Genomic DNA, 21,723 nt, shown 5'->3' on the forward strand with positions numbered 1-21,723 from the left:
GGGCTTTTGCACCGCAAGCAAGGCAATTGGTGCCCATGATCAGAGACAAGAAGCGACTGTAGGGCGCCTCGAAGAATGTCGTAGGTGTATTGGGGATTGTGCGGGCTTTTGATTGACAAGATCGTCGAGCTGTCAAGATGAAATGGCCAGGGAAGGCGCCGACATCACTACATTATACCTACTATACCTACTATTTCATTGTACCTACTATATACATGGCGTTTCTTCCCACCTTTCTTTGAGTAGTATGCATGACTTCATGAGAGTGGAGTGATGTGTGGGGTGATGGATGGCGTCGTTGTGACGTATGGAAGGGTTTTTGGGGAAATAGTTTTACTTTCTCTTAAATCTAATGCATATAGTATCTGCGCTTCCTCCAAAAATGCGACCCAGAGCCGGTCTCCCTCCGCTCGTCCCACGCATATACGCCGAGCAACAGCCGCACTGGCATTCGCCCCGATATCCTTCCTGCTGACGGCCAGGACCCGTTTGCGGCTACGGATTGGATTGATCAGGGGAAAGGGAAAGAAAAAGTACGATAACTGTCTCGTCTCAACTTCCATCTGCTCCTCTGCTTGCTCCCCCATCCCTCAACGCCCTCCCGCCGCTCCGGCCGCCCTCTTCTTAACATCCATCTCCGGATCATGGAACACCTTCCTCGCATTATTCAACTCGACCTCCATCGCGAGCAATTCATGCGCGCGGGCCAGTTTCTTTGGATCCCTCCGCAGCGCATGAAGGAAATCTGATGTTTTCGGTTTGGGTGCCGTCCGTTGTGCCTCAGTGACGAGATCGGAGAGGTAGGTGAGGAGCAGCTCCTCCATTAGGTCGACGCTGTCGGGGGACGGGTTGTCGGTGTCGCCGAAGCCGTACATTAGCGTGCGGACTGCGGTAAGTAAAAAGTGAGTGGGCAACCGAATACGGGGTGGGGAAGAAAGACAGGTGGGCTATTGTGGTTCACGAATTCTTACCTTCTCGTGTGAATGGTCGATACAGCTTCTTTGACCTCTGTTGTTGTTGCTGCTGCTGTTGTGCTGAGTGCTGGTCCCGCGCATCTGTTGCTCCAAAGGAGGCCATTGCGTTTCTTTTCGTGGGGAGCTGCTGAGCGATGAGTGCAGGATGAGAGCGGTGTTTTGGAGCAGTTGCCGAGCCTTCGATGTTTTCTTTTCACAGACGCAAACCGCCGTGAGATGGCTGTCCAGAAGGCTCTCACGAAAAAAGCAACTGCGTGCTTTCCAAACAATTCGTAGGCTGGCCTCTAGAGACGCAGCCTAACGCTCCTTCCTTCCCAACGCAATTGCGAGCATCGTCATCACGGCAATCACCGCACTGCAACTCTGTACTGATCTTGGCTGTTCTGGAGCAAGCAACTGACTTTGACGCATTCACTGTGTCGGAATCAGCTTGTTCTGCTAGAGTGGTCTACAACAGACATCATCTCTAGCAGTCACGCAAAGCAATTCACAGCCATCTCGACATGTTGTCCTCCCAAACTCTGAAAAGGCGCAATAAGAAACCAGGATGGAGGATTCTATAGAGTTCATTGCACGTGAGGTTCTTTCCGAGGAGGGTTTAGCAGTGTTGGACTTGGAGAACCTAGACCTAAGTGAAAAATAGGTACCACGTAGATACCCGGGATACCCAAAATACCCCTGTCATATGGCCTTCTCCCACTCCCATTTGAGGCAAGCTGTGTAATTGAAGGTTGTGAAGCACGCTCCGCACGCTCGCCGAATGGACCCCTGTTCAGTAACTGAGACGCGACTGTATTACATGTTTAAGAACCAGCCGCCGTTTTGTCGGCCGCTTTCGCTCGTCGGGCTTTTTTCCGAAGGCCGTCGAATTTTTTTTTTGAGGTATAATAGGCTCTCCACCCAAGGATTCTTCCCTGCGCTGCCGCAATAAGGGGCAGATGCCGGACCGCTTCCAATATGGTTGATGTGTTTTCCCACTTTCGGCACCCACTCGCCCTCCCGCACCCCCCCCCCCCCCCCCCCCCCCCCCGGCGCGTCTCAGTTACTCGCGAGGTGCTGGTGAGGACGAGGGCGCGGGAGCAGCAGCCGCCAAAGCCGAGCCCAGCATCACATCCACCAGACTCTCCTCCCCATCCATCCCGACGGCCCCCACAAAGCTCTCCGTCTCATTCCACGGCTGCGGGGAGTGCATCATCATCCCCGCCTCCTGCGGCTCCCGTCCCACCGCCACCGGCTGCACACCCTCGTCCGCGCACACCACCCACGCGCCACCGGCCGCAACCTCCCTCGGAAAGCTGCGGTCGGCGACATGCAGTCCATACAGCTTCTCTCCCCACGCGAGCGCGCCGACGACGTCCGCTTGCTGGTGTCGTGGGACCTCGCGCGCGATCTTGGTGAAGACTGCCTTGCGGAGTTGGTCCCGCGTGGGTGTGTGCGCCGGCGGGAGGGGGAGGAACGGGGGTGCGGAGGGGTCGAAGAGGCCGAGGATTTCGAGGTAGGTCACGCTGGGATGTGTGAGCAGGACGTGCGGGGTGGAGAGGCCGATGGGTTGCAGGCCGACGGTGGGCGGGTGCGGTTGGAGCCAGCAGAAGCGTTTGGGGAGCTGGGGGAGGGTCGGGGGGTCGATGATCTGTGATGATCGGGGTGAGTGAAGTTGCAGGGTATTGCGTTTGCAGGGGTGGTGGTGCAGGGACCCAGGGTTACAGCACGTACGTTAGCGCCACATTCATCGTCGAGCAAGGCCAGGGCGTGGCGCCAGGGCACGCCTTCGATCTCGGTGAGTTTGGCGGTGAGGAGGCGGGCAAAGACAAACGCGAGGGCGGTGCGGCTGCCGACGTTGATCGCGCGCGGGCGCCGGTCCTTGGCCGCGTGCAGGATCTGGAGGACCTGCGCGAGCGTCAGTGTCGACGCATCGAGCTGCGCGCGGGTTGCGGGGCGGATGCGTACAGGGGCTGCTGATTCGTCCTTCTGCCGGGGCCGGGGGGGTTGAAACGGAGAAAGTGGTGTGAGTGATGGGGATGGAGGACATGCCTCCACCATCGGATTGCATACTCACCACCACCCTCTTCTTGACCAACACCGCACATTCTTCCCCCTTCTCATCCCTTCCAACCTCCATCCGCTCCGCCTCCCTTACCCACTCCAACGCCTCCTCCACCGACGTAATCACATCCGTTCGCGCCCGGCGGCCATGCTCCACCGTCCACGTCGGAGCGTACGGGCTGCTCCCGTCCACCGCCCCGTCCTGCTGATCGAGCCCGGCTTCGTCGCGGGTGCGGCGGCGGTGGCGCGCGGCGGGGGAGGTAACGTCTATAACGTCGACAATGTCTGTGTTCGGGCATCGTCGTGTGACAGGCAAGCCGGACCATGCCTCTTGGTAGCGGAGCGTGAACTCGCTCGGACTGCCGCTGTTGTGTGGTTGGCGATGTGGGTGCTGACCGCTGCCCCCGGACCCGACGCTGGTGGTGCGAGGATGGGTAGACTGACCCCCGCTGCTGCCGTCCAAGCGCTCGTGCTGCGGTAGCGAGCTGGCCACGGGCACGGGCTTCCTGGGCGCTTTTCTCAGCCTTCCGACGGTCGATGCCATGTTTGAAACGGTTTTGGGGCTTGGGTTGAGTTAGATGTCTGTCGCCCGATGTAGTTTTTTCCCGGGGGGGGGGGGGGGGGGGATTGTGGCTACGTCGGGGCTCTATCAGTCTCGGTTCTCGCTGTGACTATGTATGTATACCCCTCGGTCTCCGCTATAGGTCAAGATTTGTGTGCTCTCGTCCGTCCTCGTGTGAATTTTGGATCCCTTCCGGTCTCGGACCTGCCGTTCGTTGATGAGGGGTCGAGCAACGTGTGATCGCCACGATCTGCGATAGCACAATCTGTGATAGCAAACAAATGCTCGCGAAGCCACCTGTATCGGAGGCGGGTTACGGGTCGGGGGGGTTTTTTTTTTCGTGCTCGCTTGACCGTACGCCGAGATCAGATCAAGCGGTGGGTTAGGGAAGCTGGAATTAGGGGCGGGTCCTGGGGGTGTGGAGAATTACGGTAGGAGGTTTGATGTCCGGTTTGGGAAAGAGGGTTTGTAAAGAGTGCGATGCTGTTTGGACCGTTGTGTGGGGAAGGTGCGATGGAGGTGTGCATATACCCTCTCCACAAATGTCGGGAGAAGGCTTTCCTCCCCCCCCGTTAGCCCCGTTTCTGTGATATGCGTGTGATGCCTACGTACCATGGCCCTAGGGTGGGTTGACGAAAGACCGCCAAAAACATGAACGCAAGACCCAACTTAGAACAGATGATTTCTTGTTGAGATGACACCAACGGACAAAAACAAAAAAAAAGACGAGGAGTAAAGAAAAAGACAAAAAGAGGTATGGTACAAGATGCAGGTTTTTTTTTTGCATGGGGGGTCGGTCAAGGATGGAATGTGAGGGGGTGCGGTACAGAAGAGGGATGGGGATATCGGGAGAGGGCATGAGCGCCCAAAACGCACATATCTCCAATGCGCGCGGCAATCCAATGCGCGGCGCCTCCCAGATTTCCCCGACTCCAATTTCCTTCAGTCATGGTGATCAGGCACCAACGACGTGAAAAACAACGTCGCGACCAACTTTGCTCTCTGCAGCGACGCCACAAACCCCGACTCGGCAGGAACAGCTGCTTCCGTCGCCACACTCCCCTCCGTCGTCGCCGCCGGGGGCTGGTTCTCGCCGTTCGGCACAACCGCCGCCGCCGCGGGCGGCGCCACCACCCCATTGATTCTCCCCCCATTCGCAGCCGCCCGGACAGCCCTCGCCCTCCTCTCCATCTGAATCATAAACACGGCCAACGCAACAAGGTTGAGCGTAATGATGCGCGTGAGGGATGTGTTGTGGGAAAAGACGTAGACGAGGAAAGTGAGTTTGAAGAGGAGCCAGTAGGGATTTTGCGGGGCTTCGTTTTGGGGAAAGTCGCGGAATTCGGGGTCGATTGGGGCTAGGGCTGCTGCTGGGGGGGCGGGGGCGGGGGCGGGTGGGGGGACAACGGCGGGGGCGGGTGCTGCTGCTTCGGGTGGGGTTGCTGGTGGTGTTGCTGTTGATGGTGGCGCGACGGATAGCGGTGATGCGATGGTGGGAGTCGGCCCGTAGAGGTTGTTGTTTGGGTCGGGTAGGAGGTGGTGGGGTGGGAAGTGGTCCATGGGGGTATGCATGGCATAGGGGAGGCCACTAATCGATGAGAGAAAAAACAAGGAATTGTGAATCAGCATCCGAGATCAAATCCCATGCATCTGGAACTGAGTAAGAGTAACCAATGCAATGGCATCCGAACTTACTTAATCATGACGATTTGGAAAGGGGAAGCTCCGGGATACATGGGATATGCATGGTGGTTGGGGACATTGAAGGGTTGCCCCATAGGGCTCGTTGCCAAAGCTATTGGCGGCTGGTCTTCTGGTACAGGCACATTAGCCGCCTGCGTACTGCTGTCAACAGAAGTATCGAGATGCGCTGGGCGGCGGAGTCGCAGTCCTTCCGTCGGTGATGAGATATTCGTCGGTTGGGAAGATTGCAGCGGCGCCGTCTTGAGCACCAAGTGAACAATATGAGGCCCAGCCGCACCGGTATCAGCCTTCAACGCCATGCGCACCGACGACTCGTCCGCCAACAGCTTCCCCGCATGAATCAGCCTCATCTCTTCCACGGACGGACAGCCGGGAACGACGGCAACAAGGGCGTGTTTGAGCTGTGATATGGTGCTGTCCAGCGCCTCCTCCACTGTGAAGGACTCGTTCGGGTAGCTCGGGCAGCGGACGGATATGGTTGTTTTATCGGCCGCGGCGGTGGGCGTTGACGGTACGGTACCTACTGGGTTGTTGTTGTGTTCTAGGGGTAGCAGTTTCTCCATGATGGCACCGGTACGGACGGCGCCGCCGCCGCCGCCGCCGACAGGAACGGTCGGAGTTGGGTTGTGTTGTTGAGGATGGTTGTGGGCGGGACGATGGAGTGGGGGTTGGTCGTGCGGTTGAGGAGGACGGGAGGAGAAGTGGCGAGGAGGGGAAGGGGAGCGTCTGGCGAGCGGTTGAACAGGCGAGGCGGCGGGGTGTACGGAAGGGAAGTCTGCCATGTTTTTCTGGGAGAGTCTCTGTGTGCGTCTCTTTCTGTGTACGTGCGAGGGTGGCGAGGGTATGTGACTGTAGGTTATTCTAGTGTAGTGCCAGTGCAGCTGTGCCCGAGTGAGTGTAGAGTATTGTTGTGTAGCGAGCAGAGAGGGCCGTGGAATGCGGTGAGTGGAGGTGCGTATGTAGATGGGTGGGTGGGAGATGCAGAATGATGAGATACGTATGCGTGTCACCGTCCCACTATTTACTATCTATACTTACCTACTACGTAATATAGCAGGATTAAAGTGGAGATAACGGCGGCTGTAGCGGCGGGTGGATGAAGGCACGCGAAGAATCAATCGGTCACACATCTGGCCTGGCCTGGCCAGAGCTGCCGGCCTGAGAAGACCCATCGGCACAACGTCCGAATGCGACGCCTTAGAAACAAACCACCACTACACTACGATCGTTTACACCAATGCCCCGCGGAATAATGACATACACCCAGAAGACAGGCTTGCATTGAATGGAGCTTGGAACATCAACCCGTTTTCGCCTTTGGTTCCGGTGATTTCACACGTCGTAGCTGGCGGAAACCACATGGGGCCGTGCCAATCAAGAGCCTTGCCAGACAACTGGCCGTCGCTGCCGCAACTGTCTTCATCATGCCTGAAATGGGCGTGCGATCGAGAAGCAGATGAAGTGGAACCAATATTGTTTTCAAGGTGCCCAGAGTCCCGGTGAAAACTGGAGACTTTGGAATCAATTGAAGTTTCTGTTCAATTGAACAACACACGCCCGACGGAAATACCCGCTTGTGTCCTTCACATTCACAAGCAACTGCATTCCCTCCCCAAACTTCAACCAACGAGAAAACTCGCTCAAAATGGCTGGCGGTCACAAGTAAGCCTCCTCAACGGAGCTCATAGCAGTCTACTGGTCGGTTGCAATTGCGGTAGGGACTCACTTACTGATAAATCTGTGTCTCTTTCCACGGTCCTCGCTCGCCTTCGGTTGATTCCCCCTCTCGCTCGTCTTCGAACATACGATCACCTTCCGCCTTCTCCTTCTCTCGGTGCTAACACCTCACCAACAAAAGATGGTGGGGAAACCAATCGCTGCAAAGCGGATTCTACGAATATGGTTTGTCGCCATTTCAAACACAGACCATGAAGGGCTTCTTCAACCCCGGAGCCTTCAGGCTGTTCAAGCGCTTGGGACGACAGGCCTTGTTCATTGGTCCCCCAGCGCTGGCCTTCTTCTACGTTAAGGACTGGGCTGATGCCAAGGTGCGTTTGCTGGAGGACTTTGAGTTTTATATGGGAAAACCGTACTGACGGACGATTTTGACACAGTTCGAGCACTACAACCGGAAGGCATATCTCTTGAGCCCCGAGCACAAGCACGAGCACTAGATACGTCGTTAGAGGCAGAATCCGTCGAATTGTCATCATATACCGGACTTAGCCCAAAATACATCAAATATGAATCAGAGTTTCGTCGCGGAGCTGAGGAGTGGTTGAGATGCTAGGAATCGATGCGACGTGATTGCTGCTGCCGGGAATCACAGAATGCGGAAAGGACTGCATCAGATGATGCAGGACACCTTGAGAATCATTGCCACGGATGGTGACCGGTGCAGTGTTGATCCGGTACTCCTGGAAACCTATACTCCCAAGCTCCAGCCAACCATGATGACCGGCTACCATTTCGACAAACAAGACGACCTACCCGACGAACCTCCAAACAATGCTCAGTACCTCTTTACTTGAAAGATCCTTCGCACCGCAGCCAACACTCCCGCCGGGGAACGGTGGACGCATTATCGGTTGCACTTCCTCCACCACCCAACAACCCACTGACCACCTCGCAACCCCACCCATAACCTCCACCCCACCCACCGACACCTTCGACACCACAACAATCGCCGCAGCATCCACCACGCGGGACGCCACCCTCGCCGCGTACGCGGAACACGACCCTGCCAAGCGGGACGCCGAGAAGAATCAGGTCTTTACCCACTTGGAAGCGATAAAGCAGATTGATAGACATTCCAAGGTATCGAGCATTGCCCCTATCTTTTGGGAAGTAGAGTCGGGGCAAGGTAGCGCATGCGCAAATTCCCAGCTACCTTCTGATCCATATCGCAACGGCGGCAGTGTGCGCGCTGTTTTCGGAGTCTGTTCAGACGTTCAAAACCACACGAGTTAACAAACTCCGCGTGAGATAACAATAAACGGCGGGGAAAGACATATACAGTACATATAGAACAAAAAGGGGGTGACACTATCCTACAAACGGGTTGAATCTGTGACAAATCCGATCGCCGGCTGAGATCCCTGCGTCGGCGGAGGATTCTTTTCGTACTTCTTGAACCCAAACAGTTGGCGCAGCTCATCCAACCGCTTCTTCTGCAGGTCCTCTTTAGCCTGCTGATGATTCATCTTTGAAATGGCTCGTGACCGGGAACGAACGGTGACCGCGGCCTGGTCGTCGAGGTTCTCTTCACGGAAGGCGGTGGCGACCAGTTCGCGCTTCTTTGCCTTGATGTTCTCAATGACCTCCTCGACGGAGCCTTCGACCACGAAGCGGATGACGTCGACTGGCTGCGTTTGGCCCATTCTATGGACACGGTCCTGCGCTTGGTCCTCGACGGCTGGGTTCCAGTATGGTTCGAAGATGTAGACGCGTGAGGCCATTGTCAGATTCAGACCCACTCCGCCGGCTTTGAGGGAGACGAGGATGACGGTGACGGTAGGGTCAAACTTGAACTGCTCGAGTGCGACCGTTCGCGCAGCTCGCGACATTTTGCCGTCTAGACGACAGTACTTGAAATCCGCCTTCTCTAGTGCGGGTTCCATCAGGTCGAGCATCTGCGTCCATTGGGAAAAGACGACGGTCTTGACTGTGGGGGTGTTGTTCGCCATGTACAGGTTCCGTACGTGTACGAGATCGTTGATGAGAGTGCGAACTTTCGTGCTCCCGGTTTGCGACAAATCCTTTCTATGGTTCTTGGGTTCAACTGGTTCAGTTGTGGCTTCTTCGAGACTTTCGGCCTGTAAGGTGAAGAGTGCATTTAGACACGAGCTGCATCTGAAGGTTCAGTCTGACAGAGGCTTACCGCTTCTGTATCTTTGATCTCCCGAAGGCCACATTTCCGTAGCTCCGTTTGGCAGAGAGGACATATCACCGACTCATTCTCATTTTCGAGTACGCCGCGCACACACTCGTTGCAGAACCTACGAGAATCGCATAAATCAGACCCTAGACCATGATGCTGCAAAACCGCCTGTGGTACTCACATGTGACCACATTGAGACACAACGACCGTCTTCTCGCCAGTCCCTTCAACTTGGGAAGAGCATATGCTACACCCGTCATCTCCAGAGTCCTTCAACAGGCTAAGCAGATGCGCCGCTCTTTCCGCCGTCAAAGGTTGCTGATTGGCATTCTCTTGCACATAGTCATCAAGTTCATCTGCGAAGAGAGTTCAAGTATGAGTAGCAGCACTTACTGTTACAGAGTCATCGCCCCGATGAAGCGACTGTTGCACAACCACCGCCGGCGATGAATATCAAAACGGCGCAATTCATCACTTACCAAAGCGCTTCCAATCTCTCAGCAGCCCAACATGACAGACAACCTGCCGCATCCTCAACAACATCTCCAACAAAAACGCATAATGCCTGAAAACAGTGCCGGTTTTCATCATGCTTTGGAAAACGTTGCGACACTTGTCGAACACTTCATCGTAGACTTTCTGCTCCTCCGGATCCAATGAAAGGGTATATACATGTTGACGTTTCGGTGGCAATGTGAGGATCGGTTTCCCGTCGACCTTTTGCGTCTTGGTTCGCCGTAGGGTTATGAGTTTCATGACAGTTTGCAACCGCGATGCTGCGCGTGAGGCCTCCAGGTTACGCGACTTCAAAGGTTTCGAGAACACGGCCCCGAAACTCTTCCAGACGTTGAAGGGCTCCAGTCCGAGGAATCGGAACAGACTGAAGAGGTCCTCAACTTTGTTCTGGATGGGCGTCCCAGTTAAACACCATTTCCTTTGACCCCGGAGTGCAATCGCGGCCTTCGCTTGGTTCGTATTTCGTTCTTTAATAACATGTGCCTCGTCCAGAACGATGCGCAGCCAGTAGACACACTGTAACGCAGATCTCCCGGTGGTAAGATCTCCCTCTGCAAACGATTTGAAATCCCTTCCAAACTCCAGCCCAAGGACATTGTACGTGGTCAGAACCACGTCGTAATGCCGGAGAAACTCGGGATCCTGCCGTCTCTGCGGACCGTGGTACACATAGACGCTCAGAGAGTTTTCTTTCGCATGACTGGCAATCTGCTCCTCCCAATTTGAGACCGTGGAAAGAGGGCAAACGATCAACGTGGCACGCGATGGTTGTCGCAGACCGTCGTATTGATCGGGATCCGGCTCGGGCGGTGGTGCTGGTTTGCCAGGAAGGAACGGGTACGGATTACGAGCGACAGTTGTTGGGGCTCTTGGCGGTGGGGCGCAAACGTAATCATTTGCCTCATTCTTCAGTAGAAGCGAAATGACTTCGATCGTTTTGCCAAGTCCCATGTCGTCAGCCAGAATGCCACCTAAACATTGATTGGGCTCGTCCTGGACCAAGGTCTCCGTTATCACGTCCCGGTATCCGTCAGGAGTCTTTCTCCATATTGATCGCGTCGCATCGGCGGAATCAGAGAAGTTGACCGGTTGCTCGCGTTGCATCATGAAATGCAGCGCTTGTCGTTGATGTTTATACAACGGGGTCACAAGCCGGGAATCTAAGCGGGAGATGTTAGTAAGTAAGATCAATGTTCAAGGGATGCCACTCTCCGCAAATACCTGGCTCGGCTTCCTGCAGGTTCTCGGCTGATGTGATAGCATTGTAGAGGGCATCGATCTGGTCATTCACATCCTCAGTCTCCGAATTCGTCGTAGAGGTTATGCGGTTTGTCCCAGCCTTCATGACAGAATACGCCGACGTAAAGCCAGGGAGTGCTCCCGGGGCAGGTTGGATTGGCTGAGCCATCATCATGTTGTGAGGGTTGAACATCCTGTATGACGTGGATTTGTTAACGTCGTGCAAACGGATGTTGGCCTGCTTCAGCCGCGCCCCCAATAATCCGGCGAGGTAAATGGGGCCCGTAAGAATCAGTGTCATCGGCGCGGTGTATTTCTATGGCTGAGACATTAGCAACATCGAATGAAAACGAAAGGCAGGCACACCTGATGTTCTTACGTTGTATTGGCAGCGTGGTATATGCGCATCGATTGATAGGTGTCCAAATAGGGGCGCAATCGCAACGGCGATATCATCATTCAGCTTCCCAACGAACTGAAGGTCAAGAAATACTGCTTGTTAGCCAGTAGTTCTCTCACTATCCGGACATTCATGCAACTTACGTGGCGAGTTTTCTCCGTGATCAAACTGTACTTCGGTCCCTCGGGTGTGAGTATGACTTTCGTGTATTTTTCCGATCCACAGCTATTCTTGTACCCTTCGTAATGCAGCGGTGACACTATTGTGTTGATCAAGCCGAATGTGACCATCTCCTTGTTTGTCTCGTCTAGAGGCTCACGAGCTCCCATTTTCTTCTCCGCTACCCTCTTTAACCGCATCTCCTCTTTGGCGTTGATATCTGTCAGATCAACTACTTCGCGGGGTTGATATGCGTTCAGTTGTTCACAAAGCTGACCGGGAGCAGGCTTCTCGTCAACGAGGATGACATCAGAAGACTTGGAGGAAACCGAGCGGAGACTTAAAGGACTGCCGGAGACAGCTGGACCGTTCTGCATCGCGACGAAATGTAATGGGTGATTCGGCGGTAGCCCAAATTCTAAGGGGGTCGACGCAGGCACTGGAATGTCCTGGGACTGAGCATAACGTGGCCGGCGCGGAGAAGATGTCGGGGATGGGGTGGCATCTGATAGTGATGAAGCAGAGGCCGACCCGCTATGATAGTTCTCTGTCGCTCGTCGTTTCATGGAGTTTATGGAGCCCGGATAAAGGTGCCCATGTGATGCATCCGCTCGACGTTTACGAGGACTCGACGTTGCCTCTGAAAGAAAGCAGCGAGGATGAGCGGAAAGGTCCGGAACAGTCCTTCCATCGCGACACGACCTACCATCGCCGCTAGATGCGTTAGTCAAGTCGATAGTCTCCAATCGTTTCGAAAGCCGGTGAGGGACCGCATCTGACCGAAAAGCAGGATGCACGGATGCTACGCCGGTGGTCCCATCATCACTGCTATGATTTCGTGACATATCTGGAGTATCTGATAACGAAGAAGGAAAGCTCGCCGGCAACCTAGTAGACCAAGCCGACTGCTGTGCCAGATCTCTCGCCGCGCTGGAATCTTGGTGCCCAATTCTGAAGCCCGGTGGAATAGGACTCGGGGGATACGGTCTCAAGGCAGATTCAGGAAGCTCCTGGTTCGACGCAAATTGCCCCGGAGTGAGAGACGGCCACCCTTGCTGTATTCCTGGACACAGCAAGCTATTGGCAAAAGACTCGCTTTCCTGCGCGCCATTCCCTAGATGACCAAAGTTTGAAGGATATTCGGAGCTTTGCGCTGCTGGCCAGTTGCTATTGGGAGCCGCTTGAGAGCTGTTGTTGAGGTCTCGTGGATCAGGGCCGTCAAGGTTTTGCTTCACGGCTGTTGCAGAATTCGGGTCCGAAAAGTCGTAGGGTTCTTCCATTACAGAATTGAACTGGTCCTGCACAGGAACCAACGCGGAAAAGAGTAGTGCAGATATCAACGTATGGAAAAAGGCGCCCTGCAGATTCAGTCCGTGTGTTGAAGTGGCTGCCGTGAGGGTGGGGAAAAACCTGCACGCAATAGGGGGGAGAATTGAGGGGCAACGCGGACAGAGCGGGTCTTAGCCGACGGGAGAACATCGCCCTCGTGACGCAGCGCGTGGCTGTCCCTCTTCGATAACTTGGACATTTCGTATATATAATCCTGCGGTTTTCCTTAGCTTGGCGCCGGCTGACTAACCTTTGCTTCTATATAGTATGTATAATACGGTCTACTGCTCAGAACATGTACAGTACATGCAGTTCAGTGGGTCTCCCTCCTCATTTGCCTTCGGAAGGACGGCGTCGTAGGTCAAGCCAACCTTTGGCTTTGAAATCATACCTTCCTCGGAAAAATTCCACGTCTGTGGTAAGGATGAAGACCGACGCCTACGTAGCAACCATCCCTGAGGCAGGATTCCGGGGCGGTAGGGACACACATATGATGGCCAGCCCAGGCAGCCCCTGTTGAGTGCAGAGGGGGCGTTGAGTGCAACCTTTCACACGTCTCGACCAGGCCTGACATGACTCCCATGTCTCACATCGAGCGGAATGAGAGCAGGTTCGGATTTCTGCACTTTGGATGCATTCTCGGCGTACAGTATACTGTGAATCCGAAGTGCTTCACCGAAATTGGAGATGCCAAAAATGACGGCGAAAAAGGAACTGTCAAGTGCCGTCAAAAGGGTAATCGTTTCACATCCGATGAGGAAGTCTGTGCTTTTCTATTCTCTCCTACAAATGGGAAATGTCTTGTTCATACAAATTAGGTTATGAGTCTCTGCTACTACTGGGTCTCTCAGAGGCCTGGGTCAATCACACACCAGCCGCGAGCGGCGGCAAACGCTGGCACAATACCAATATCCGCGTCACCCTCACCTTTCAGACCTCTGTGATAATATCACTTTGCTACCTTGCATCTTTGCAAATCTGCGCATGCCCATCCAGCTGTAAACGCTTCGTTCGCTTCGTTGAAAAGTGCCGAGGCTCGGGAAGATTATGAGGTCATGTTGCCCGACATCCAGACCTGGCCGTCCTAGCAAATGATGCTTGCTTGTAGACCAGGTCTGCTTCGGCGACTTGAAGCTGATGGGGGAGTGAAGATGCCGGCTATTGGACGCCTCGCATAAAATAAAAGTAAGGAGAAAGCGCAAGGATGGGAGCAACGCTTCCAACGAAAGAAGGGCGTACTAATACACCTCCTCACGCAGATGCCACCAACATCTGGAAAGTCCTCGGGACCACCCTTCTACACCGACGCAGTCTCCGAAGCCGTCTTCCTCTACCTCCGAACCGGTGTCCTCCCAGCAACAGACCTCGACATCCCCATCCCAGGTCCAGACACCGGGCCAGGCCGCGGCATGACTGGCTGCATCACGTCCGCGCACATCAAGCAGTATGCGAAGGATTGGTATATCGGGATGGATGGCGAGCTGCATAAGAATGGGGAAGGGCCGGGACCGGTGCCATCGGGACGGGATGCGCCGCATGGGAGTGAGGTTCTGAATAAGGTGAAGAAGATGGTTGGGGTGCAGCCGAAGGAGAAGGAGGCTTTCTTTGATTGGAATGATTGAGCTGGGCGGAAGGATGAACAGCTTCGTTTGGCTCTCTGGGCCATGAGGACTGAATCCGCGAATGGGTGTTGATAGTACCCAGCAGTCATGGACCATGTGTCAGGGGCCTAGAGTAACCACTGCATATATCTCCAACATTTTTGGCAAGAATAAGCGAACTCTTTGCAGTCCGCGTGCTGGGACTGCTGGGGATGCACGCGAACCCATGTGGGCTTCCAACAGCTTACAATTCTGTAGATCTGCGTCACAATGGCCACCCTGGGTTGCCGACGGCGGATATGCGCCTTCCGGCGGGAATACTTACCACTCAGTAACCGCTCAGCGCTGCGACCATGCTCTCGGCCAGCTCTTCTTATACCGCCCGGGCTTTCACAGCCAAGACTTTCCAGTTCGCAAGGCCTGCAACGGCCACAGCACATCAGTACAGAAACACAACCAACAACAGGAAGACGGCCGGCACGGCGGAAAATAGCGTGGATTATAACGGCGGGCAGAGTTGGGAAGGATAAGCAAGCGGCCGCGTTGGCGGCGAGGATGGGTTGTGAGGTCGAGTGGAAGAATGTGATTCCAGCGCCAGGTGTGTAGATGACATTGCCGTCTTCATATCCCCGCTAAGCTCGTAAAGCTCTGTACTGAGTGCTATTGGCTTTCCACAGCGATAAAATGGCTCTTCCCCGCCTTCCAAAAGCGCCTCCTGGACTACCGTCAAGAAACCTACGGCCCGCACTCCGACCGCCGCGACCTCCCCTGGTTTCTGTTCTCCCCAACCCACCACACACTCGCCCCGCCCTACCCGTCCGTCGTCCTCTCCACCTGCGCCGAGACGACATTAGCAGCCCTGCACACCAAAGTCAGCAGCCTGGGCAGAACGCGGGCGGTATGCGTTGGCATGCCGTTTGTGTCGCTGGAGGAGTTTGATGCGGCCGTGGTGGCGAGGTGGGAGTGGCCGGCGTTGGCGTTACAGAAGGATGCGAAGGTCGGCGGGAGGGTGGTGCCGGTGGAGCTCTGTCTTAATAGTGTGGGAAAGGGTGTGCTCGGCGCTGGGTCGACGGCTGGGGAGGGAATACCGGAATGCTTTAGGGCGCAGGATGGGATGGTGCTTGCGGTGCTGATAGGGGGAGGGCAGGAGCGAGACTTTGGGTGGCATAATGATGATGTGACGAAACTCATCAAGATGCTTCAGGTAAGACCGTGCACGTGGGGATGTGTCCTTCCGTGCAACGTCCCTAACGTTGCGATCTTTTCAAATAGCGAGTGCTGGATGTCCACCAAGCCAAAGTCTTGTTGACCTTCTCACAACGCACAACGCCCTTTGTAAGTGATAGCATCGCTTTCCCCCACGCTGGGTATGTTTGTTCCTGAGTATCAATCCCATTGACTTTCCACACTAGACCCGCGAAATGATAACAGCATGGCACGACCGCCAGCCCGACGCCACAAAATCACGTATACATATCTATAAGGAGGAGCCTAGAGGAGCCTCAACACATAACATCGAGCCCTTAAATCCGTATGAAGCATTCCTCGACCTCGCAACACATATAGCAGTAACGGCGGACTCCCTCACCATGGTGTCAGAGGCTTTGTCTGTCCGGTATGTTGTCAATACCCAGAAAATGGAGCGGGGACGTTTCACGCTCACATGCATATTGTCACTCCGCGTACCTCCAGCAAACCAACATACATAATATCCCTCGCCACCCTGACATCCCGCCCCAAACAAGCCGTATACGCCAAACTACTCGAACAGCGGCGGATCCGGCGTTTCGTCCCTTCACGATACCCAGCCATCGACGTGCATGACCGGAAATTCGACATATTAAGTGATGTCGGCGAACACCCACCTTGGTCTTTGGAGGAGACTGCGGATGAGACGGACGCTGTTGCGGAGAAGGTCTCTGAGCTGATATGGGGCGCAGAGAAGGTGGCGGAAGAGAGCAAGGAGGATTCTCTTAGAGTAGATAGGGAATTGGCGTAAATTAGAATGACAGTACAGCGTGGACTACGTAGATTCCACAACCATATTGATGCTACGGCAAGCGGTTGACATGAAAAGATTATTGAAGATACTATCTGTTACAAATACAGGTAATAGCAATGGGGGGAAGGTATGGTGATAACGACTAATATGAGGTGTGTCCATTATCTACATGTGCACTGACGAACGAAATTCTATGTACTGGAAGGGACCACGAAGATGTCTGTAAACTAAGCGAGGATTGTGTCATTCGAGCTGGGAAACCGAAAATGGGCTATGAGGAGTATACGCCGTGAAGAGATTCACAGAGTCGTTTTTTCGAGCATCGGATTCACAGATTAGGTGCGTGAATCTCTTCAGCCGGTGGGACATCGGAGTGACGGGAAATTTCCGACGTGCGTGGCGAGCGGACCGACGGAGATCGGGTAGAGTACGAATCCCTCCCTTCCGACGCAATGCTCGGATCCGACCCCAACGTATACTTCCTCGAAGTTGCCTGAGGAGCAATGTAGTCCGGTAACACCGCCATCTTCCCGGTAGCCTTCCTGGAGATGGTCTGCAGAGGCGACTCGGCTGGGGAGATGGTGGTCGGCGTGTTCCACCCATCCTGCGATCCAGAGAATCGGAACTCGTTCGACGGGACAGGGCTGGTGGCGAAACCTGTCTGCTCCTCCCCAGCGGATATGCGAGTCTTTTCGTATATGTTTCCACGGAAAGGTGACTCGTCCTCGGCGTCCGCTACGGCCCCTCCCATCGTCCGCTCGGTGAGGATCTGCATAGCGTTGCTGATGGCCACGTTCCATTCCTGGTAGTCGGTGCTGGAGGAAGCACCAAACCTGTATTCCGAGGGCTTGCCGTCTACGTGCAGGGTAAAGTTGCACGCGGACCGAAGCTGGCTTTCATCGGATATGGCGTGGATGTTCGCAAAGTGAATGAAGGTGGGGTTGTTGGTGGACGTTTCGGACGAAAGGATAATAAGGAGTGGTGTTCCTTACGACAACAGGATTTCAAGGATTAGCACACAAAGATTTTCCCTAAACGGACACGACCTTCCGTTGCCTTACCCTTCACCGCGGCACTAGCCATATTCCCGAGCCATTGAATCGACTTCGGTTCCAAACCCTTCTGGGGGTTCTGCTTAAAGACCAAGGTGAACACAAGTTGCAGATCCTCAACGGTGGACGGGGCGCACAGAACGACAAACTTCTTCGCTGGAGCGAGGGGCGAGCGCTTGAGGGCGAGAGGTCCCGCTTTAAGGATGCAGGCGAGCTGGGTGTCGGACATTGCTGTTGAGTTGGGTGAGAGGTTGGTGTGATTCTGGCGAATGACGGAAGAGCCAAGGAAGGAAGTGTCGTGCGCCGTTTCCGCTCTCGTCTAATTACGTAGGCGCGAAAGGTTTCGTGTGGGAAGCGCAATTTTTGCCACACTTTCGAATTGGTCCAGAAAATCCAGCCGGGGACAACCTGACATTTATTTGGCCAAAATTTCGTACGCCGTTCTTCTACCTACGTACTCGCTTAAAGCGGTTTGATTGCCCTCAAGTGTAGCATGCTGCACGATGCGATAACGTTGAAAAAATGCACCACCTCCTCCGCATCCATAACCCCGACTTGGGTTGTACACGTATCACACCTCACGGGCCAAAATACTGCATCATCGTCTTCCCCATCCTGATCCTGTTCGGCCTCCGTCAACGCTTTACGCTTCTTCCTATTCGGCGGCTTTTGCACGGGGTATTTGAGTTGCACTGCCGTATCCACAGTGCAGTTCTCAAAGAACATCGCTCGGAACTGTGTTTCATAGAGTTCATGCTGTTGGCAATCGTGACAGACGGGCGTCATGCAAAGAGGACATGCTAATGTTGTTGAATCTATGATATCCTCCGATGTGTCATTGGCGCCACGTTCTTCTGCAAATGGCCATCAAGGATTAGTGAATGGGGATCTTATAGATGAAGTACCTTCGGAACTTACGTGCTATCCGCTGGCGCATCCATTTCTCGTCGTCCGAGTCCGCATTGGGATCGAATAAGAGATCTTCGTCCGTCATCATTTTCACCTTTCTTGTCTGATGTCCTTCAAATCAGCCCGGTGTGGAGCAAGACAAAGTAAGGGCAGCTTTGAGAAGGTGAGTCGACACAAGACGCAGACACCTAGGACACGGATGCTTGAACTCCACCTACCTTCTCCAGTGGCCTTTGTTCGATCTCCTCCGGCAACTTCTCGTCCGTCCTCCGAATCGCTGTCAAAATACGCCTCATCATAATATTCGGGCTGCGGTTTTGCGTTATGATCAGGAGCTTTGCTGGTATTTGCAGACTCCTCGCAAGTACTGCTTCCTTTGAGACTGCCTTTCTCGTTCGCTGGCTTGAAGCCTGCCGCTCTGAATATTTCACTAGCCTCCATAGCTTGCAGTCCGTTTCACATGCTACGTATGGATTGTGTTGAGTATACTGAGCGGAGCAAGCACGGGGAACACGGGGAAGATCATTCAGACGGTTGTGGCTTGCCGGCAGCCGCGCCACCTTAGCGCCACATTGCGGTGATGACCATTGATGACCATTGCGGGACGCGCTCAGGTCCACCCTGGCTAAGCCACTGACAGTTTTTTGACGACTTTTGGACTTAACGAGGTTTTCGCAGACCCAAAGTTGCTGCACATGTTGAGCAGTATCTTGACAGCCAGACATGCTAGCAGAAAGATTGATTAGGCAGTTTGGTGAAGAAGGCACTGGTTCAGGGTTTGACACCTCTAACTGGCAAGTTTTACCCAAAAACGGCGAAGGAAAGACAGTTTTACTACTCAGACTTTTGGGCCTCTGTGTTAAGTTTGTTGCAACAGCTACCCCCACAGACACTTAGAGGGGATTGGCCAAAGTAGGCAACTGGAGCCGTATGCAAAGGGAATAGGTCGTCCTGCATGTCTGTGGGATGGTATGGCTGCTCAAAAAAGAGGGTTTTGTGAGGAAACTGCTTTAATTTCCCTAATTGTGCCTTAAGGTAACGCGTAGAGCGTTTGGGTGGCGCAGCCAGGGTGGACCTGAGGGGACGCGTGATGCGGCGACAGAATCCGATAAGGTGCGGCTCTTCTCTTTCCCCTTCTTTCTTGGCTTCCCTTTCCCACGCGATTCGCAAGCAATCTCTCGCTCACTTCCTGCATCTCTAATACCTAGACCTACATATATAGAACCGCCAGTCGGCCTACGCAACGTCTCTTGATTCGAACCTTTCACCTTTCAAGCTCCTAAGCTTCCATCAATATGTACTCCACCACCTTTTTCGCCTTCCTCGCGACATCGCTCGGCCTCGTTGGTGCCGCATCTGCTCAGATCGTCCCAAGTTGCGGAACGACCGGCGACCCAACTTGTCTGATTACTACCGCCCAATACACCGTCCTTGGAACAGTCATCAGCAACAACGCCAACACGACCGGCAGCCCGACCAACTACAACGCCACCATCGACGTTTCCTGCGTATACGCTTCTTTTGGAGTATCTCAAGGTAATAATAACTTTATTAAAGTGGTTCGATCCGATTTATCGTAGTATCTGCCGTTCAAATAAAAATCACTCTACAGGTGTCGGAGCGGGCTTGGCGGACGCAAAAGTTCTCGTTAGCGGCTTCGGCGACCCATACCCTGGCTGCCCCAACAACCTCGGTGCGAGTGCTCCCGTGAACCAGACGGAGATCTTCTTCATCTACGTTGCAAACAGGGTCGGACAGAATGCGACACCTTTCTACACCATCTTCAACCCATGCGGGGGTGGTTTGAGCAACAGCACCGGCAACCTGGAAGCCATCCGATCGACGCTGGAGAAGAACCCCAAGAACTCTGTTTTGAAAGGATCCCAATGCGCGCTTCCGGCCCCACTGGTCACGTCTACTTCTTCAACCCTTACCGCGACAGCCTCCGGATCCACGCCCACACTCTCCTCAAGCCCAAGTCCTAACGCCCTCACTGGATCGGGATCCGGCGCATCGCACGCGTGGTCCTCAGTTGCGGCTCTGACGATGCTGGTTGCAGTTGCAGGACTTTCCTCTGTTTTCGTTGCGTAAGAGTGTGATATCCCATTCCTATTGCCTGGACATTGTAGATAGGAGGATGTCCGTTTTTGCCCTTCCCTCGTCCCCTTGTACCCTACAGAATGTGCTTTTCATATGCAGTTCCTTGTACTCTATTGTCTCTAATGTGTGTGAATGTACGTAATGTGAATAGTACATAATGTGGATCATTAAAGCAATTTGGTCATCATACGGCAAACTACCAATTTCCTCGGGAAGGTTGACACGGCTGCAGGGATACGAGTTCATCTTGAGATTCGAGTGATCACCCTCCACCCAGACGAGTAATCACCGTAACGTCCCAGGCAGATGGGTTGGTCAGAGCTATCGAATCGCGACGCCCATCTCGAACTCGGCGTTGAACTCGCGGCTTGACGAAGGCGTCCATGGGGACTCAGCTTTATGTTTGTGCAATCTGCGGGATTGAGGCAAAACGTCGGAACTCTCGTAAAACATATCCATCTTCAGACTCCTTTGATTTCCTCGGCGTTTCTTGCCCTCGCCCTTAGGGAAGTGCCGAGGCCACCCAGACGTCCCGGAGTTCCTGAGATATGAGACGCAATGGGTTCGTTCCTCGACTGAATCCAGAAAAGAATTCTCAATTTGTCAATCCTTCTCCCTGTCTGGACCGGGGCGAGTTGTCCCGTGTTGACTCGTGGGCATTCCAACTTTTCCCGGAATTTGCTGTATCCCCGCACATCTCGTCTCGACCATTTGCACTGTTCCCACGCGACCCAATGGAGCAGTCGTGCGTCATTTACGAACATGTCCAGGTGGATGTTGCGGATCCAGCGTTGCATTGATGGCATTTCGAATCATGGGTGAACGTTCCTTGGGCGAAGCTGCTCGCCCATACAATCTTCTCGTTCCGGATGCCGTGGATGTGCTTACTCCATGCTACATCCCCACGTGCAGATGCGTTTGACCTCCGACAGCGCCTCAGACATCATCGCGGGAGGACCGTATTGAAGGGAAGGTCCCCTGCATTCGCACTACATATCGCATTTCGCTATTGGTGGATGATTCACTGAATTCTCAGAACGCTGAACGTCCCTATGGAGACTAGAGCAGATGATAGAGCTCGTTCCGCAATTGTTATCGTGTTGGAAACGATATTCCACATGGACCCAAGTCGTCCAGCGCACATCTCCACCGGGCAGGCTGGCGTTGTGCAGTATGTGTAAGGCCGGGTGCGGTTTCCTCGCTTTCTCACCGACGATTCTGACCTCTGGCTGGACGGATGTCTCCAACAGGTT

General features: G+C 54.2%; 10 protein-coding genes across 10 annotated transcripts; 4 read left to right on the plus strand and 6 right to left on the minus strand.

Annotated features, from left to right (window-relative positions):
• Window positions 1–144: 144 nt before the first annotated feature.
• EV422DRAFT_616301 (transcription initiation factor IID, 18kD subunit-domain-containing protein) lies at window positions 145–1,395 on the minus strand. The gene is made up of 2 exons (XM_053073963.1): window positions 972–1,395; window positions 145–886 (listed from the first exon to the last, which is right to left on the minus strand). Exons 1-2 carry the CDS (start codon window positions 1,075–1,077, stop codon window positions 591–593), a joined length of 402 nt encoding a protein of 133 aa, XP_052930133.1. The 5' UTR covers window positions 1,078–1,395; the 3' UTR covers window positions 145–590.
• Window positions 1,396–2,011: 616 nt separating this feature from the next.
• Window positions 2,012–3,561, minus strand: EV422DRAFT_593484 (uncharacterized protein; the record flags this gene model as incomplete). Its single annotated transcript, XM_053073565.1, has 3 exons — window positions 2,012–2,604; window positions 2,688–2,942; window positions 3,031–3,561. The coding sequence occupies 3 exons, from the start codon at window positions 3,559–3,561 to the stop codon at window positions 2,017–2,019; spliced, it is 1,374 nt and encodes a 457-aa protein (XP_052930134.1). The 3' UTR covers window positions 2,012–2,016.
• Window positions 3,562–4,521: 960 nt separating this feature from the next.
• On the minus strand, window positions 4,522–5,846 carry EV422DRAFT_502621 (uncharacterized protein; the record flags this gene model as incomplete). Its single annotated transcript, XM_053068281.1, has 2 exons — window positions 4,522–5,167; window positions 5,275–5,846. The coding sequence occupies 2 exons, from the start codon at window positions 5,844–5,846 to the stop codon at window positions 4,522–4,524; spliced, it is 1,218 nt and encodes a 405-aa protein (XP_052930135.1).
• A 1,365-nt stretch (window positions 5,847–7,211) lies between these two features.
• EV422DRAFT_562953 (uncharacterized protein) lies at window positions 7,212–7,457 on the plus strand (the record flags this gene model as incomplete). The annotated part of the gene is made up of 2 exons (XM_053072014.1): window positions 7,212–7,331; window positions 7,398–7,457. 2 exons carry the CDS (start codon window positions 7,212–7,214, stop codon window positions 7,455–7,457), a joined length of 180 nt encoding a protein of 59 aa, XP_052930136.1.
• Window positions 7,458–7,556: 99 nt separating this feature from the next.
• Window positions 7,557–8,293, plus strand: EV422DRAFT_16481 (uncharacterized protein). Its single transcript, XM_053065028.1, has one exon. It carries the CDS (start codon window positions 7,792–7,794, stop codon window positions 8,251–8,253), a length of 462 nt encoding a protein of 153 aa, XP_052930137.1. The 5' UTR covers window positions 7,557–7,791; the 3' UTR covers window positions 8,254–8,293.
• EV422DRAFT_511811 (SNF2 family N-terminal domain-containing protein) lies at window positions 7,848–12,903 on the minus strand. Its single transcript, XM_053069043.1, has 8 exons — window positions 12,184–12,903; window positions 11,462–12,117; window positions 11,298–11,393; window positions 10,901–11,234; window positions 9,643–10,839; window positions 9,345–9,519; window positions 9,164–9,281; window positions 7,848–9,098 (listed from the first exon to the last, which is right to left on the minus strand). The coding sequence occupies exons 1-8, from the start codon at window positions 12,755–12,757 to the stop codon at window positions 8,334–8,336; spliced, it is 3,915 nt and encodes a 1,304-aa protein (XP_052930138.1). The 5' UTR covers window positions 12,758–12,903; the 3' UTR covers window positions 7,848–8,333.
• Window positions 12,904–14,522: 1,619 nt separating this feature from the next.
• Window positions 14,523–16,584, plus strand: EV422DRAFT_16570 (mitochondrial fission ELM1-domain-containing protein). The gene is made up of 5 exons (XM_053065040.1): window positions 14,523–15,005; window positions 15,085–15,611; window positions 15,680–15,742; window positions 15,820–16,022; window positions 16,100–16,584. Exons 1-5 carry the CDS (start codon window positions 14,678–14,680, stop codon window positions 16,404–16,406), a joined length of 1,428 nt encoding a protein of 475 aa, XP_052930139.1. The 5' UTR covers window positions 14,523–14,677; the 3' UTR covers window positions 16,407–16,584.
• On the minus strand, window positions 16,585–17,690 carry EV422DRAFT_593496 (uncharacterized protein; the record flags this gene model as incomplete). The annotated part of the gene is made up of 2 exons (XM_053073566.1): window positions 16,585–17,396; window positions 17,471–17,690. The coding sequence occupies 2 exons, from the start codon at window positions 17,688–17,690 to the stop codon at window positions 16,738–16,740; spliced, it is 879 nt and encodes a 292-aa protein (XP_052930140.1). The 3' UTR covers window positions 16,585–16,737.
• A 53-nt stretch (window positions 17,691–17,743) lies between these two features.
• EV422DRAFT_511817 (E2F-associated phosphoprotein-domain-containing protein) lies at window positions 17,744–18,859 on the minus strand. Its single transcript, XM_053069044.1, has 3 exons — window positions 18,589–18,859; window positions 18,380–18,481; window positions 17,744–18,315 (listed from the first exon to the last, which is right to left on the minus strand). Exons 1-3 carry the CDS (start codon window positions 18,809–18,811, stop codon window positions 17,924–17,926), a joined length of 717 nt encoding a protein of 238 aa, XP_052930141.1. The 5' UTR covers window positions 18,812–18,859; the 3' UTR covers window positions 17,744–17,923.
• An 872-nt stretch (window positions 18,860–19,731) lies between these two features.
• On the plus strand, window positions 19,732–20,272 carry EV422DRAFT_490291 (uncharacterized protein; the record flags this gene model as incomplete). Its single annotated transcript, XM_053067462.1, has 2 exons — window positions 19,732–19,906; window positions 19,983–20,272. Coding segments are annotated over 2 exons (465 nt in total), but the record flags the coding sequence as incomplete, so codon positions are not given.
• Between the last annotated feature and the right edge of the window lie 1,451 nt (window positions 20,273–21,723).

This window comes from Fimicolochytrium jonesii, assembly GCF_025526975.1.
Source record: "Fimicolochytrium jonesii strain JEL569 chromosome Unknown EV422scaffold_1, whole genome shotgun sequence".
Lineage (NCBI taxonomy): Eukaryota > Fungi > Chytridiomycota > Chytridiomycetes > Spizellomycetales > Powellomycetaceae > Fimicolochytrium > Fimicolochytrium jonesii.